Source organism: Dreissena polymorpha, chromosome 5, assembly GCF_020536995.1.
Source record: "Dreissena polymorpha isolate Duluth1 chromosome 5, UMN_Dpol_1.0, whole genome shotgun sequence".
NCBI lineage: Eukaryota > Metazoa > Mollusca > Bivalvia > Myida > Dreissenidae > Dreissena > Dreissena polymorpha.
Window position 1 is genome coordinate 35,999,574 of NC_068359.1, and position 18,693 is coordinate 36,018,266.

General features: G+C 33.1%; 1 protein-coding gene across 4 annotated transcripts in view; it reads right to left on the reverse strand.

The window, feature by feature from the left end:
* The window catches only part of LOC127881627 (GRAM domain-containing protein 4-like), a 49,300-nt gene that overhangs the window by 30,425 nt on the left and 182 nt on the right, over positions 1 to 18,693 (reverse strand). For 2 of the 4 annotated variants that reach the window (XM_052429696.1, XM_052429695.1), the window contains exons 1-10: positions 18,322 to 18,661; positions 17,398 to 17,539; positions 15,804 to 16,005; positions 14,903 to 15,011; positions 12,669 to 12,757; positions 7,476 to 7,620; positions 6,823 to 6,848; positions 5,704 to 5,795; positions 4,650 to 4,741; positions 3,362 to 3,410 (exon numbers count right to left, since the gene is read on the reverse strand). In XM_052429696.1, the coding sequence (XP_052285656.1) occupies positions 3,362 to 3,410; positions 4,650 to 4,741; positions 5,704 to 5,795; positions 6,823 to 6,848; positions 7,476 to 7,620; positions 12,669 to 12,757; positions 14,903 to 15,011; positions 15,804 to 16,005; positions 17,398 to 17,496 (903 nt within the window). In that variant the 5' untranslated portion in view covers positions 17,497 to 17,539; positions 18,322 to 18,661. Of the gene's footprint in view, positions 1 to 3,361; positions 3,411 to 4,649; positions 4,742 to 5,703; positions 5,796 to 6,822; positions 6,849 to 7,475; positions 7,621 to 12,668; positions 12,758 to 14,902; positions 15,012 to 15,803; positions 16,006 to 17,397; positions 17,540 to 18,321; positions 18,662 to 18,693 lie in introns of those variants that run through there. The other 2 variants (XM_052429698.1, XM_052429697.1) reach the window with 2 other exon arrangements.

Consider the following 18,693-nt stretch of genomic DNA (forward strand, 5'->3'; position numbering starts at 1 on the left):
ATAATGTTTTCATACTGCAAGATTTGTACTGCAAGGAATGCAAATAAATTTATCACACCTCAGGCTCTGTTGATAAATGTGCTCAATTGGCTCTATGTATTTGTTCCAAGGGTTATTATTATCTTCACATTTATATAGCTCTCTCTGTTTATTATACATCCAAAACATGTTATTGCTGTTTCTCCTTAAGGTAGCGCACCCCTAATGGGCACATATCCAAAAATAATCTAATTAATTATTTTCTTAATCAGCATCATTTCACTGAACTACATGCAAATTTGTAGGTAGGCTTTCCATGCTTAAAAAAAAAAGTATACCAATTTTTTCAAAACCACCCCCACGCTCGGCTTTTGTCTAGTTTATTTTCACCCCTGGGGTATACAAAAGTTCCATAATTCATTCAAATTTCCAAATATGGGCATGTAGTTGGTGTGTACAGATGCAGTAAAGGTGTAAGTTTAAACAAGATGAAATAAGTATTCTTTTACAGACAGTTATTTTTTACAAATTTTTATTTATGGAAGAGCGCCATGAAATGTAAGTGATTTCTGCCAAGTAAAAATGGGGTCGGTTAAAAACAAAGTGTCATAAAATTTAAAATAGTATCATTTAAGTTATATTTTAAACTTAGTTTTTATAGAAACACTATAAACAGCAAAAATACCAAGAAATAGACAGATTTACCGTTTACTTTTTGAAATAAAAATAAAAATGCAACATGCATCATTCGTATTTTCAGCAGTAAATCACCCAATTTAGCCATAACATTGTTTTAATTTTAAAATTGAAGGATGTGCATAACAATTTCAATATATTTAACAATAAACATAGCTTATATGCTATATTAAATCAAATTACGTTAGAAAAGAAATAAAACGCGTCGCAAAAAAGTATGCGATGTCGGCAGGATTCGAACCTGCGCGGGAAAATCCCAAAAAATTTCTAGTCCATCACCTTAACCACTCGGCCACGACAACTACACGTTAGTGCAAGCTTAAATTAGATAGCCATAAGTTAACAGGTAAATAGGCTCTTCGATCTTTGAAGAAATCTCGGAATCGTATTTTTCAGATGATATTTGAATCAAAGTCAATATTTATTGTGAAAATAATGTATTCTAAAGGAATCACGTAAACATATATCAAAATTCGAAGTTTGAAAAAAAAAAATGCATTTCTCGAAAATAACCGATCATTGAAGATCGGCAATGATCGTAAAATAAATCGCGGGAAATTATTAGGGGTGCGCTACCTTAAAATAATACAGACAACACATTCCATAGAAATTTTCATTTGAACTTATAAAACTGTGAATAAGAAAGGAACAAAATAATATGTGCAAAAGTTTACACCATTTTATTTTGACAATATTGTGAGTCTTTTACGAAATAATTAAAATAAAATACTATTTTAAAATATACAATTACATAGTTCAAAAGTTGTGTTCTATATATAATTAATCTTGCGAGTAAGTTATTTACAGTCAGCAGAGTAATTCTACTAGAACAATTTAAATCCTTGCTACATGTGCTATTTAATTCTTTATACGGCTTTCACTTAAGAAAATGTTCAATGAAATAAATCTAGGTTTCTAGGTATATTGTGTCTTTTACCTTAATATTTTGTTGGGGCTAATGTGAAGCCAATGGACATGATACAAAACCTACGAAGATTACCACCATACAATGCCAAATACAAAATAATTATCACCTAACCAATGCGTTTTGAGAGAATAATATTGTTTAACTCTTTATTATATAAGTAAATATTAAGCATGTGAAACAAGGACGGGTTATTTTTAACTCCAAATGTATGATTTGATCACACCTAGAAGAAGAAAACACTAACATGTTACACACCAAATATTGAACCCCTGACCCTTGCGGTGTCTGTGTTGTTAGGGATTATCAAAGACATTAATCTATATAAATCAGTTGACCCCTGAAGAGCAAACAGTTTTGACCACGAAGACATGCTTTGAGGAAACTTAGCAATAAACCATTATATGGTTGGAATGCAACGCAACAAACCAAAGGGCCTTGCCGTTTCAGAGAATGATTATATTATTTATATTTATAAGCAAAACAGTAACCCCTAGGGAGGGCAAATTTTCTGCATGATTTGAAAAAAATTCAAAGAGAACCTCATAACGATGTTACACATCAAATATTGTAGTCATGCCTCTTGTGTTCACTTTACATATATAAACACTTTAAATCTCTCTGAATATAAAATGAAATGCATCACATGTTTTTATAAGTCTATAACTCACGGTTTCTTAAATGAAATATTCACATTTTATGTACTAGAACTTTCACTACACAAAGTTTGGATCAAGATCAATTCAAGCACAGTCTGATCAGGATCCAAAGTGTTCGCTAAACATCTTTAGAAGTACTGACTGAATGACAATTATGTTGAACAGTTTGGATCCTGATCAGACTGCTCTTTTGGAGCCAAAATGGTCGCAATTGCCCTAAGGTCCAATTTCCTGTTATGTGGCTCATTTTTTCTCATGATTGATACAAATTATCATGAAATAAAGCAAGTCTGTTGTATATTAAATAGTATTTTTTAGTGTGCATATTCCACCCATGGATGAAAGTTACAAATTTGGTTGTTGTTTAAAGCTATTAAACAATTTAAAAAGTTTTCAATTCTTTTTTATTTAAGTCAAATGCATGCTATATTTGTTATAAACATACATATGATTAACACTCAACAAAAGTTTAACGATCACTATAATACACTACACACATGGCGTGGTGAATGGTCTCTATTGAAGCAATATAGTATAATACATGCGAAAGGTGCTTTTACATATAAATATATATATAAATATGTTTACTATTATTATAAAAAAGCTTCTACAACAGTGTAATAAGATATATAAAACACTTAAGGGTTAATGCAAGTATACATAAGGTTAAATTGGCTTAATTTTAAATTTTCAAAAATAAAAATAATCGGTTCAGACAGTTTTATTTTTATTTTTTGGTAGACTGCTCACTTTTCATGATTTTATTTTTATTTTTATTTATCCCCCCCGACTCAATTTTGTTGAAAAATTTCCCGTAAAACAAATTAAAAAAAACGCTGGCCTAACAATCTTTAACTGATGTGTTTTTTGTAGGGGGTTTTGCCATATCTTAAGAGTTATTCAGTCATATTATTTTACCTACCGGGGTACTTACATCTTACCCAAGCATGCTGGTTTAGAAATACCAAGTGTTCAAAGTTATGCAAGTAACAGAAGACGGCTTTTTTGACATAAGGAGCAAATGGTCGTATTAACAAAATTTTCATTTGATTAAATGATGCAGAAACGCAAAACTAGACACTAGTACATTTCTTGTAGTTACCTTGTCTTCTTCATCCACTGGGAAATAGGAGAAATACCATGGATAGCCCCTAAAACATAAAGACAAAAGAAATAATATATACGAGGCTTTGTCTTAAAAGCCCATAGGCACTCAAAACCAACAAATATTTAAAACAAGCACAAGTCGGACGCCCAACATAGTTTTCATTAATATGTCTTTCTTCCGATGCTGCCCAAAGACAGTCTCGTGCTCGCTAGTAAATGTTCAGATATCGTCGCGGGAAATTCACATTAATATATAGTCGCACAAAAAAATAAAAAGGAGCGTTTTGTATCTCGTTAAATCTATATTACCATACCACATTTAACGTTGAAAGTTTGGATATTGCTATAAGGAACACTGCTTTTTTATTGGTTAACTTTATTTTACTAAATATTTTCCAAAATATTTGTTGATTTTGAGAATTTATGTGACTTAAATCTAAAATAGAAATTATAGATGCAATTAAAAGACAAATCATGTAGAAAGACATTTCAACAAGCAAATTCGTTGAATTGATATCCCCTGCCAAAATACTTCTGGACACAAATATTTCTGGACGGATGGACAACGCCAACATCATCCTCTTATCCATTTATATACTCATACCAAGTTTCAATGAAATCCGTCAAAGCACTTCCAAGATATGGCTCCGGACACACAAAAAAAGCATTTTTTCAAGATACTAAGGGCCATAACTATGTTATTATCCGATGGTGTACAATGCCATTTGGCATGCATCATCCTCTTATCCATATATATATACTCATACCAAGTTTCAATGAAATCCGCCAAAGCACTTCCAAGATATGGCTCCGGACACGCACAAAAAGCATTTTTTCAAGATACTAAGGGTCATAACTCCGTTATTATCCAATGGTGTACAATGCCATTTGGCATGCATCATCCTCTTATCAATATATATACTCATACCAAGTTTCAATGAAATTCACCCAAGCACTTCCAAGATATGGCTCCGGACATAAAAGTGCCGGCCGGCCGGCCGGAAAGACGGACGGACGGACAAGGCCAAAACAATATCCCTCCGCATATGGCGGGGGATAATAAAGATGAAGAATATGTATAAACTTTAATTTCTCCATACAAAACATTTACTGCTTTATTGCATCATGCATGTTATTTTACAATTTAACTTTAAACGATAGTACCTGAAACACGTATAGACAATGTTGAGAATTAAGGAAACTTGAGATTATCAACATTAAATCCCTGATACGCAGGTTTACATAATCCTAATCAAGTCAAAACATAAAATACTCATATGTACCTGAAATTCAGGTAGTTTACAATCATTTTCAAAGCTGCCAGGAATAACATCAAAGGAATAAGCCAGCCACTCCGACAAACAAAAAGAAGCAACTAAAATTAAAACAAGCATGCATAAAAATATTTTTCAGGATAAGCAACAGTGACTTGCAGGTATACCAAATCAACAAATTACAGGTAAATGCAACTCAATAAGCAAAATGTGTTTCGCATGGCTTCAACTCTTATAATACCAAAGACAAGGAGAATGAGTTACACTGACTTTTATTCAACAGGGCTTGTATTCACCCAACAATTCTTAGCCTTAAGTCTTACAATAAAGAATATTAATTAAATTGGAATATTGAAGAAATGCTTTACATTGGACACTTTTGGCAGTCAACATATCCATCTACATCACTCTTCATGTAGAACATTTTGTAAATGACATAATTGCCAGTGGAAGCCTGTATATATTCAAACGAGCGACGTATTTTTCTAAGTTCTAAGTCTATTCTTCGTTCTTAAGTCTAAGAATGGGTTGGTGAATACGGGCCTAGGTCTGTAACATAACATGAATCTAAAATTGCATTGGACTATGTAACATAACATGAATCTAAAATTGCAGCGGACTATGTAACATAACATGAATCTAAAATTGCATTGGACTATGTAACATAACATGAATCAAAAATTGCCTTGGACTATGTAACATAACATGAATCTTAAATTGCATAGGACTATGTAACATAACATGAATCTAAAATTGCATTGGACTATGTAACATAACATCATTCTGAAAAGGCACTGGACTATGAAACATAACATCATTCTGAAATTGCATTGGACTATGTAACATAACATCATTCTAAAATTGCATTGGACTATGTAACATTACATCATTCTAAAATTGCATTGGACTATGTAACATAACATCATTCTGGAGAGGCATTGGACTATGTAACATCACATCATTCTAAAATTGCATTGGACTATGAAACATAACATCATTCTGCAATGGACTTTGCTGTGGTTTTATTTGCATCACTTTCATTTTACATGACAAACATACTTACACAAAGCACAAGGAAGGTGTATGACTTTGAGTTCCACAGCATCAGATTCTGAATGCCCCTCACTGTGTCCACATATGGTTTAATAGCCAGCTCTTTGAAATGGAGGATAAAGATGTAATGTCAGAGGGGGCAATCAAGTGATAGTCAAGATGATGAAGTCCACGCCGAGATGGTTATTTTCCACCATTTCATACAGTTTATTACTTTTGTTAATTTTTTAAATGACGCTCACATTCCAGCAATATCAGTTAAAAGGTGACCAGCGTTTATTTCGTATTAAAATTTGCCTGATATATTTTGTCTCTACTCCTCGCAAATTGTTTTAGTGGAGCTGTAATAAGGTCATCCCGCTTAGAAATTTCACAGCAAGTAAAGTCAAAATATAGAGCGAATATTGATAAGAAATAAATGCTATTAACTTTCTTACCGATATGGCTGGAAAGTGAGTAGCATTTAAACAATTAATAGAAGTAATACAAAGTATAAAACAGCGAAAAAATATCTGCCTCAACAGTCAACATGGACGTTGTCATCTGGACTATCACGTGATAACCTCTTCTGAATGTGCAAGATGAAAGAATACAAGGATTCTAATTTAATAATATGAGCTGTGGGAAAAAGGGGCTTATAGCTTGTGCTTAAAAAGTGTCGTCCCAGATTTAGTCTAGGCAGAAAGTATCCTCCCTGAATAGCCTGTGCAGACTGCACTTGTTTATCTGGGACTACACTTTACGCAATGCATTATGCCCTAATTTGCAAGATCTAGGCTCCCATGTATACCAGTTAGTTCATTTTATTACAACAATGTACATCACTTAGTTACAAAATGGTACAGAAGTTGATAACCTCCAGTCAAATGACTTCTTGTATGTAAAACATGCGTAAGAGTTCTGATATATGTGATTTTACTTATACATGTCATCGTCACCAAAATAGACTATTAAAACAACCAGTTTAAACATCTTCATAATCTGACCTCAAGGCTAAGATCAGTTGACTAATTTTTAAATCATCAAAATTTATCTACAATAACTCTGACCTTCCCATACAATATATATATATATATATATAATAATAATATATAAACAGTTTCATCACATGTATACATGCTATACTTACGAAATCTTCCAACATTAGCCTTTAAACTGAAAGGTAAAAAAACAATCATAAATATAATTTTACCTTTGTGCAATACAATTAACAGCATATGGTACAAAAGTCTAACTGAGAATAGCAAAAAAAAAAGCCCATAATTGTTTACAGTACTACAACATCACAAACTAATTCATGGAAATGGTGAAATGCTGAACATTTCTCTTTAATGCTCAACATTTCTCTTTATTCATGCCAGGTTTTCTGACGATTATTTTTTTTAAACAAAATATTCTAGACCAAACATAATTGAAAGGCCATAGCCAGAATAAACACCATATCTAAGTGCAATTTAAATGCCTACTTGACCAAAAATGTATTATCTTATTTGGGTTCCACATACCATTGATCTGATGTATTGTAAACATCTTGTTTTAAAATCAACACATTTTTATCATCCCAAACACAAAACAAGTTGGTTGTTGTAATTTTTTGCAACATGTAGTTTGATTGAAAATTGCATAATTTATCAGGCAGATATGTGACTGCTTCACTTTATTTTCTTAGACCACAACCATACCAATAGGTGGGGTTTAATGCAGGTATCTAGTTTTCCCCACAGCACAAGACCACGCGAAAATTAAAATGTCATATTCTTAAAGTTAAAACTTTCTCCATACATTTTGAGGTTGAGAGGCTGTGTTGGTTGAGGTTTTAACTCCACTGGTTGTGTGAGGTCTGAGAACTCTTCCAGTGATGTATACAACCAGTCCACCATCCAATCCCGTACCCTCTGTAGTCTGCCACTTGTCTGCCTAGTATCTACTGGGATAAACACAGAAAAAATATGGTGATTTTTAACCCTTTACCACTTAGATAAGAATTTTCACGCATTTGTAGTTCCTTTAAGTGTTATATTTTATTTAAGACCTTTCTAACTAGATTCAAGTGTTTAAGGCTTCATCTCAAAACCTTAGATACTGATGAGCAGCAAACAGCATAAAGCTGAACAGACTGCCAGTTACTCGCAGGCTGTTCTGGTTTTATGCTGGTTGCAAAAGCCATTTTTACTTTGTTTCTTATGGGGGAAAGGGTTAACAGATATGACCCATTTTTATCATTAATGAGTTAGAATTTAAACAAAATATTTTGAGAAAAATCCTTCATAAAGTCTGGGCAAAAAAAGTGGTTTCTATAGTGTTCACAGGCTTTTCCTTTTATTTAACCTTGTGACCAAGATGTTGAACCCACATGACCAAGTTTCTAACTTGACCGAAATATCATTAGGAAAGATACTCTAGTTCCATGAGTATTGGCATTCTCTTCATTGATATATATACACCCATGAAGTTTCATGTTGAAATCTTGTTGCATTTCTGTGATATAGCCCTGAAAAGTTGCATCATAAAAAAACAAAAAAAGGCCAATAACACTTATTTTAGAAAGTGTAGGGTTATGTTTCTAGTGCATGTCACTTTTTCCCATTGATTTCTACACACCCATGAAGTTTCATGTTGAAATCTTGTTGCATATCTGAGATATAGCCCTGAAAAGTTACATCATACAAAAACAACAAAGGGCAATGACACTTAAGTGTAGGGTTATGTTACTTTTGCATGACACTTTTTCCAATTGATTTCTACACACCCATGAAGTTTGTGCAGAGTATCTGAGATATAGCCTTGAACATTTACATCATACAAAAACAACAAAGGGCAACTCTTATTCCAGAAATTGAAAGGTGATGTTTCTTAAGCATAGCGCTGCTCCTAATTGATATATATACACCAATGAAGTTTCATGTTGAAGTCACATATGGTATCGGAGATATAGCCCCTGAAAAGCTTTGTGACAGACAGACAGAATGACGGACGGAAAACGCCAATCCTATATCCCTGGCCTTTGTAGGGGAATTATAAAAAGGTTCACCATAGTTTTATAAGGAACACCGACCAATCCCCTGGCGGCCATGTTTGTCAACAGACCGGAAACCGTTTTTGAACTTTGCAGAGATATTCATAACAAATTTTGTGAGGAAATATTATGATGATTGAAACAAAATATGTAGCTTCTTCAGCGTTCCCATGTTTTCTTTAATATGTGACTTCTACAGCGTTCCCATGTTTTCTTTAATATGTGACTTCTACAGCGTTCCCATATTTAATTTAATATGTGACTTCTAGAGTGTTCACATGGTTTCTTTAATATGTGACTTCTAGAGTGTTCACATGGTTTCACTATATCCATATCAGGACAACTGCCTTGCCCCAAGGCCATATCTTTCAATGGAATAGAACCATTTTTGAACTAACGATATCGTTTGAACAATCAATCGGAGCAAGTTCATTAAAGATGGACTTCTACAGTGTTCCAAAGTTTCCCAGTGGGTTCATAAATGGACCAGGAACAAAATGATTTTCAAACTCAGTCAAGATATCTTCACAACAAATTTTCTGAGCAAGTTTCGTGAAGACAGAAAAAAAGACTTCCAGAATGTTCACAAGGTTAATGAAAACTCCCCTCCCTTGTGGCAGTCATGTTTTTCAACAAACAGCAACCATTTTTGAAGTCAGCAAAGAATTGACATGACGCCTGGACTATGATCGCTCCGCCCACTTAATCACGTGGCTTAGCGGTTAGCAAACCTAGACAAGCTAACACCAAAATGGCTTCTTTGCCTATAAATTGCATATAGATTTACACAATATTCCGATGATTTTTATGAACGTTTTCACACCATATATCATTTGTAAAAGGGTTTGTGTAATTTAGTTATTATGCAAATGCAAAAATATGCGTTTATAGAGAACATCAGCTATTTATAACGGGTTTTTCGGTACATTAAACACGCTCCCAAACGCTTGCGCGCTTACCAAAATCGAACCTGTTACTACGTGTAATGGTGGTATTAGCAATAAATTAACACTTCTCACACATCGGCATTGACCCATGTTATTTACGAAAATATTAACGAAACATTTTCCCTCGTGTTTCTGACACGAAATATCGCTTTATAACTGGGATTTCGGTGAAGTTTCACGCGCTTTCTGACGCTGAGTGGGTACCTAAATCCCACATGTTATTACGTATAATAGTGATATTAATAATATTAAACATTGCTTATTTGGCATTTATAAATCAATATAATTGAAAGTGCAAAACAACACAATATCAGTTTGGTCATAGTCTGATATAAATTAGCGTTGTATGAAGGAAAATGCAGTCAGGCTACTGAATAAAGCTGCCAGTATCAGACGCACGCGCAGGTACTGACTTCCCCCAAGTTACCGCATGTATTGGTTATATCAGTAATAATAAAACTTATACAATGGCATTTATCAATACGTTTTTATTTAAATAGTAACATAAAATGGTTTTCAATTGTTTCTGACACACACAAACACGCGATTCATAACGGGGATTTCGTTAAGTTACGCAAAGTGGGTACCAATATTCTCTATTATTTTACATGCACACTTGATATAATTCATACTTAATAATGCTTAGTTAACTGTTATTGCTTATATGACATTTCCAGTTTATGAAAAAAATTAATGTTCTATATTGGGGATCTCGGTAATTCTACACATTGAAGCTTCCACTCGCTCTTGTCAAGACCACATTTCCGCGTTGGAAGTCTTTCTGGATACCGAATGTCAGGGTTACATAATCCCTATTTACACCATTTTGCCATATTTCATTTCCTTTTTTTCGAACAAAATAAAAGAAACTCGTTGAAAAAAATTAGAGAACTATGCATTCGATCTCCAAGTGTGGATTTAAAAGCATTCATTGGTGACACCACATGTCTGCACATGTGTATACAGATACCGTTATTAAGATAAGATATCACGTGTCACCTTCTAATAACATGTATAATGACAATACAGTGCATTACCATCAGAGTAATAAAAAACACAGCATGAATTAGGCTTCATGCTGGGTTTTACTTTTCTTAAAGTAATGCAGATGAACCTTGATTCTATTAATCATCTAGTAACTGACAAAACTATTTAAAACATGAACTATTATGTGATGATCAGATCGATAACATAAACTATTTAAATCTGCTAGTATATTCGATAATAAGATATTGTAATTGTCTTTAACAGTGTTGACATTCAGTTATTCATGGGGACGACCGCTTGCATTTATCCATCTCTTACACTTCTCAAGATCTCATTTCGGCTTTAGAAACGATATAAAGTCGATGCCACCAACTAATCTGTCAGGATATCGATTGTCCGAGTTACATTATCCCCATTGACACCGTTTAACCATTTTTAATCTACGTTTTTTTAAAGAGGAAAACAAAAGAAACACGTTGAAATAAAAGTGAACCTAGACATAGCTTGTCTAGGAAATGGCGGACAATTAGTTGCTAACTCGCGCGCCCGATTGATCGATCGCTGATTGGTAGATCAATTCTTAGATAAGGATTTGATTGACAGGCGGCGTCATGTCACTTTATAAGTACAAAGTTGTGAGCAAGTTAAATGAAGATTATACAAAAAATGTTACTTCTAGCATGTTCGCTAGTTTTTTCATTGATTTTACTTATTGACCTAGTTTTTGACCCACACCTGACCAAGTTTCAAACAATTGGGACAAATGTTCTAATCAAGTTTCATGAAGATTGGACATGGACAAAAAAATGTGGCCTCTAGAGTGTTCACAGGGTAGATGTTGAGGCGGATGACTTACAACGCACAAAGGGTGATAACAAAAGCTCACCATTAGCATGCTTGAGCACAGGAGTCTTTCCATAGAATTTCTGAAAAATCTGAATTTCTGAAAAATCTGATCACATTGTTATACCCCAAACATGGCAACCTAGAAGTTTCTTAAAAACTGGTATTTAAAGTACTTGCACTCAATTCTATACAAAACCCATCAACTCTGGATACAATTTTAATAATTGTGCATGCCATGGCTAGGTTCAAAAGCATTATGAAATGAGTGATTCATCCGGTATTAAGAGTCCTGGACATTTACTTTTAATGGTGATGACATAAAACCGGGGTTTTCCTGCACTTAAAAAAGCCGTAAAACAAACCCGAAACAAAAGCAAACAGACCTGATTTAAAAAGCAACGTTTCTGAAGCATTAATTATAACCTTTGTTTCCCAGTCTAGAAGAAAAAGAATCATTAAAACTTCTTTGTGTATTATTTACATTAAATCAAGCAATCGATAATTCAGATTTAAAGTACAAACAAATAAGTAAGAGAAGTGGTCTGGACAACCGTCACAATGTAAGCCATGGTCTACTAATTAAACTAACAATACAATATTGTCTTATGGGGATCAATCTCAATATCTGTAGCAATTGTTGCAACACAGCTGCATAGCGGACATATAAGCAATATACCAGGTATTTACAATAGCAACATCGTCACATATTTTGCGGGCAAAGAGAATTCTGTTTTCACATGACCCATGGTGATAATGAACTGATCAATATGGAATGAATGCCAATGTTAACACATACAATAGTCATATTGGTAAGCATAGACTTAATAATGCTATGGTATTCACGATTTTATGAATGTGAAAAAAATGAATGAAGGAAATAAAAGTGAAATACGTCGATGTTTCTTGTAAAAAACAAAATCCAATTCAGGCCATTTTGTCTATTATAAAAAATCCCATTTTTGACCCCAATCATTTTCCCAAATGGCCAGGCAATCCCTGTGTAAGTTTCTGAAATGAGAAATGTGAAAGAAGTTCGCTCCACACACTTATAACATTTATGTGGACTGACTTTTCAACAAACTGTCCAGCCAACCAACAGAGTGACTTGGATATATCCCCTCAAACTCTGTTTACATTGTTAAAATGATTACATGGATAGTAAAACATGTATTAAAATACCTGTATCATTGTCAACATTTTCATTGAAATCAACAGTCGGTATGTCTGGACGTCTTCTACTAACAGACCTGTCTGCCGAACTCTGCCCTCTGTTAAAACATACAATTCAAATGAGATCGATTAATTGTTAAATTGATGATATTCACAAGATGCTGCGTGCAATAAACACTTTTAATGGAAGCCTCGTCAGTATTAAATCATCCATATGAATAAGTCTTAGGTTGAAGTTGGGACAATGTCAAGGTCAAAATAAGGTCAGATGATGTGAGTGTGTGTAGTGTTGGATGGAAGTATTAAAGCTTTTTAGTAATTTGTATTAACTCTTTACCACTTAGATACATATTTTGACGCATTTGAAATCCCTTTGAAAGTTAAATATCATTTAAGACATTTCTTTCTAGATTCAAGTTTTAAAGGCTTCAATTTTTAACCCTTAGATACTGATGAGCAGTAAACAGCAAACAAACTGAACAGACTGCGAGTTACTCGCAGCCTGTTCTGGTTTTATGCTGTTTGCACATAGCCATTTTCACTTTGCTTCTCAGTGGGAAAGGGTTAATTTTAATCAAAAAGTCAAATTTGGTTAACCAAGAATACTGAACTTCTGAATGAGTTGAATTCCTAAAGTAGGTCCATGTCAATGAATTAAGACCTCAATAATTCTTAGCCCAAAGCAGGTCAAGGTTAAGTCAAACTAAGGTCAAATGATGTGGGTATATTGATAGTATTAATAGAAACCATCTTTGTAAGTAAAAAAGCTTTGTAAGAAGCACGACTGATGTTAGAATAAACGCATCATTTTAGTTTCAATAAGAACTTTAACCTTCTGAATTGAATAATGAATAAGTCAAAAATTGGATCAATGTCAAGGTCAAAATGAGGTCAGGTCATATGGATGTTTGGAACGATCTCACATATAACATCCATTTAAGTAACAAAGCTTTGCAGGAACTGGTATGGATGGTTTATGAAACATCGAGGGTTAACCTCAAAAACTGATGGCACGGACAGGGGGAAATAGATGCCAGGGGCATAGAAAAGCATGAAAAAGCTTTTTTCATTGTATCTTCCAATGTCTACTGCAGGACAGGAGAAATTGAATTTATTAACATAGACATCAATCACAAATGTGACTAATACCACAGCATCACATTGTCAGCTATGTTCAATAGGAAATTACTCAGAAATAGCAAGATCACTGGGAATGCAAAACAATCATCTTGCACATCTTTGCTGTGATGATAATTTTTTAATTTTTGAAGTTTATTCTTAATTACTTGAGAGTAGTAGTAGTAGTTTGCTCTGCAGTCTATGAATCAAGATTCAAACCCAATTACTGTGGTATAATAACCTATATTAAGTATATAATGTTGCTCAGTATATTAATGTAGAATACCTTTTTTCTAAAAAAAATACTTTGCATTACATTAATTTTACAACAAGAGATGTGTTTGTCAGAAACACAATGCCCTTTTTTTTTTTTTTTTTTTTAAATCAGAGTTTATTTACAGGTCCTACCGGCCTCTTCACGTGGTCTTTGAGGTCCGACCTGTACACAATGCCCCCTATTGCGCCCCTTTGAAATAAAATTTCAATATATCATTTGGCAGGTTTACAAATTATCTCCCTTTTAAAGCTTATTACTTCCCTTGGATTGTATTTTTTTACTTTTGACCTTGAAGGATACCCTTGACCTTTCACCACTCAAAATGTGCAGCTTCATGAGATACACATGCATGCCAAATATCAAGTATTCAAAAAGTTATGACCAAACTTAAACGAAGGTTAAAGTTTTGGTTAAAGTTTTAGGACACACACATACAATGACAGACAGACAGACAGACAGGCCAAAAACAATATACCCCTGATCTTTCGATCCGGGGGCATAAAAAGGACAAGTAAGACAAATCACGAATAAACAAAATTTAAAACTAAAATTCCTACATTTTAGTGTCTTAAAACTCCAACAATTTTTCAAAGTTGTTATATGCAAGATTCCAAAACCCTTTAACAAACAAATATGCTTTATATGTGATGCTGTACCATTTTGGTGCCTTGCTGTGCAGTTAAATGTTGCAAAATGATTTCTGATTTACCAAGTAAAACAAAAAGAAATCAATGCCACTGTGTTCCAATATGACTCATACAAACGCTTGAACATCAATAAGGAAAACGCTTCATTATTGAACAAAAATAACCATAAGTAACTGTAGTACAAAATAATAACAAGTCACCTTGTGTTGAGAGCAGCTTCTAGTTCCCGGTTTCTCTTTTGAAGGGCTGATAACTCCTCCCAGAGTGTTTCCACAACATTTGCTTTCTTGTACTTGGTCAGCTCATCAGCTGAATTGAGGAAACTTTGTTAGCAGTACTTTTTCAATGAAATGTTAACAATACCTTTAATTTATAGTTTGTTTAATTGCATCCACACATACTTTAGTGGATTTGTGATATTTTTGTGGATTTTTAAATTTGTAGATTTTCCTGTTCTTTTATAGTTTAAAATATCCACTTTAGACTATAAAGGGTCTAACAGGATCGCTCATCAAATTCACTACTGTTAAAAGTTATGCCCTTTATGTTATGTTAAGAAATGCGAAGATTTGAACACCTATAGCAAAGTTACTAACATGCCAATTTATAGAGCTGTCTGTGATGATTTTTTTTTTAATGGGATGTTACCGGTACTAGCCAGGAATAAGTGGCAATACACTGAAAATCTGATTATCTTGATGGAACTTTGACCTTAATTATACATGTGTATTAAGATAAATTTAAATGTTCATAATACCCATTGTTATTTATACACATGTAATATGTTGTGCTGTGCAAAATGTTAAAACTGCATGAGATAAAGATTATAAGTTGCAAGATTGATGCATTGTTGTCCACTTAAGAAAGCATAAAGAGGACTTTTCTTAATAACACCAAGTATAGGCTATAATCAGAAAGAAAACTCGCACTCAAAAATAATATTTCCAGCATAAGCAAAAGTTGTAAAGTATATTTTAACAGAACATTTAATCCACAGTAACAACAGAACTATGACAGAATATGCAGCTCCATCAAATATTAATCTACTGCAGAATTTGTTAAGGCCTTCAAAATTTTAAAGAAATTAAGGTCACATCATACCCATAGCTTTATTTTCAATCATGGCCGAGACCAACTGTTCCTGAAGTTGTGCCAGATGTTCTTCAAAGATTTCCTTCTCCACTTTTATCACAAATGTGGAGCTTTTCCTGGACTCTTTTTCACTTCTGGTGCCTGTGTTGGCAGTCTTTGGGTTGATTCCACTCACAGACAGAATGTCTTCATCATCATTAACATCAAAGAACTGAAGACAAAAGAAATGAATTATTGTGCTCTAGCATAAATAAATAAATATGTTTATTTGTAAATTTTGATCACTTCGTTTGATTCATAGGTCTTTTTATAAATGGCTGTATTCGGTATTCCAACATTAACATTTAAAAGTGTAAGGTTATGTGAAACTTTGCACATATTAATGATTTTTTTTTATATAATAACTTTTGTAAACACAATGTTCAAAGTGTTACTGTTTTAAAGTTACAGTGAAACCTCGCTATTGAAACAATCTTTGGGACTTTTGAAAAGTGGTCTTTATAGCGATGTGGTCTTAATGCTTAGTTTTCATGAATTTTGATGGACAGATAATACAAATGGTAAATATTCAATGCACTTTAATCTTTTTGCATGCAAAATAACAGTAATCAATCAATGCATTGTACAAAAAAAGTACTTCAAGCTTTTTAAAGAACTGAAACAATGTCAATTGTTAGCTCAAATTTTTCAATGGCTAATGCTGATAAAAAATTCACTGATCCAGCTGACACAATAACAAATCAATAGAAAATTATGAAATAAAAGGAGAACCACTTTTATGAGCATTTTTTGTTTTCAGATAAATGCCCAACTATCAAATGACGGAACGGAGCCTAGCAAATAATGTTTTTGAGGGACAGAGAAAAAAAAATTCATTTGCTTCTTTCCAATGCCAAATAAGTTAGCGAACTGCCATTGAGATTTTCCCTATACTCGCATTGATTAAATAATTTTTTCTTTTAAACACAACTTTTCATTTTCATTCATCCATTTTTGAATAATGATATGGCACATAGGTCGGTTTTTATATCCATCACAAACAAAGCCATCTTACTCAATTATTCTAACTGTTAAAATTACTCGCCGTCTTTAATCTTTAGAGTGTGTTCCAAACAATAACTGATTTTCCAATCAAAGACTCGATAATATTAGCTAATTATCAATAAAGAATCAAGGCTTAAACAAAAAAACAAGGGTGGAAAATCTAACATCTTGCAGTCGATGCTAATACTGTTGTGGTTAATTGTGTCACAATTGCTTCATAAACAAACATATAGTGATTATTTTAAACCCTGTGAACACATTGTAATATCTTTTAAAAGGCCAATATCTATCATTTGTTTCATACAAAAAACACACTAAAAATATGGTTGCACAGCTAATTATTTATACTGGGTGAATTTGATGGGTATATATTCATATTATAAATTTATTTTTTAATTCTATAATGATTTTGTACAATGTCAGTAAAAAAACAAAGTTATATTAAGAATTTTGTTAAGTATGCACAAATTTTAACTGATCACTTAATAACGTTTTAGATAAAATACTCAAAAAACAAAGGTATGTTAATTTTCTGTTTAATAAAAAACAAAGAGCTTACCTCATCACTTAACTGTGTCTGTAATCTTCTTAAATGAAATACTCCTTTCTCATCTTTATGCTGTTGCAACTTAGTCTTTACTTTTGACCGTAAACTCATTTTATTGCTAAACAGCTTTTCTTGTGTACGTTGTACAGATGATCTGTTTTGAACAAAAATTTGAGAAAGTCAAACTTCAGGCTGCATTTTCTAATTTGAATTATTAGTAAACAATTTTACATAAGGGTTAATTTAGTTCAATCCAAACAGTATCATTGCAATGGTCTATACAAAACATATTTTTTTAACATGCAGAGCAGGCAAATATTAAAGGAATATAATCATTGTTCATAATAATGTTATGTTTCATCATTTTTGGATTTCTACATTGGAAATGGAGCTGTATTTTGGTCACAAATATGACCAAAAACAGTCATAGTCATTCATGATCATTCCGTATATGTAAAAATGAAAACTTACATCAAGCTGAGAAACAAATTTGTAAAATTTTGGGATAAGTTTGGAATTAGGGAATGGAGTACATAGCTATATTCAATATATAATATATTCATTCATTCTTTGACTTCACCCTTAAGCTGTAGTTTCAATAATCCAACTCCCACCTATTGACCCTCTGAGCTGTATGTATGTACTCATAAAAGCTTAGAGCACTCATGAAGAACTACCTCGTGATGATACAGTGTGTATTACGTATGTATAACTAAGGTCGCGGTGATGTAATGGATATGGTGTCCGCCTAGGAGGTCACAGGTTCAATCCCCACTGTGGGAGCGTTTTTTAAGATCTCCCCCAAAGACACCCAGTACTGGTTCTAGGCCCAGAAAACGGACATGATAGCGTTTCATATAAGTAGTAGGTACTTAATATTCAATCGAGATAAAATTAATCAGTTTAAACTAAAACTAAACTATACACTTAACTTACGGGTTGTAGCTGGTTTTATGAAAACTTAACACCACACCTCATCCCCCACTCTCACCACCGAGTTTATTACATAGCATGTCATTTAAAATAGTGTATGAAAGTACTAAAACATAGATATTTAGTTCCATATATCCGAATTAGTGCATCCGAATATCAATGCCTATGTATCTAATAATCATATGATCAAAATCTGAAAATATCACAAGACTTTCAAAACAACAATAATATGAAGCATAATGGTTCATTAAGACTTTGACTTGATATATCTACCGATTCTAAATGAAAATTAAAGGCCCAGTGACTTAAAATGGAAAAATATTTTTACTTCTGCTCGAGGTTACAAAACACTAAAAATTACGACGAACATGTAAT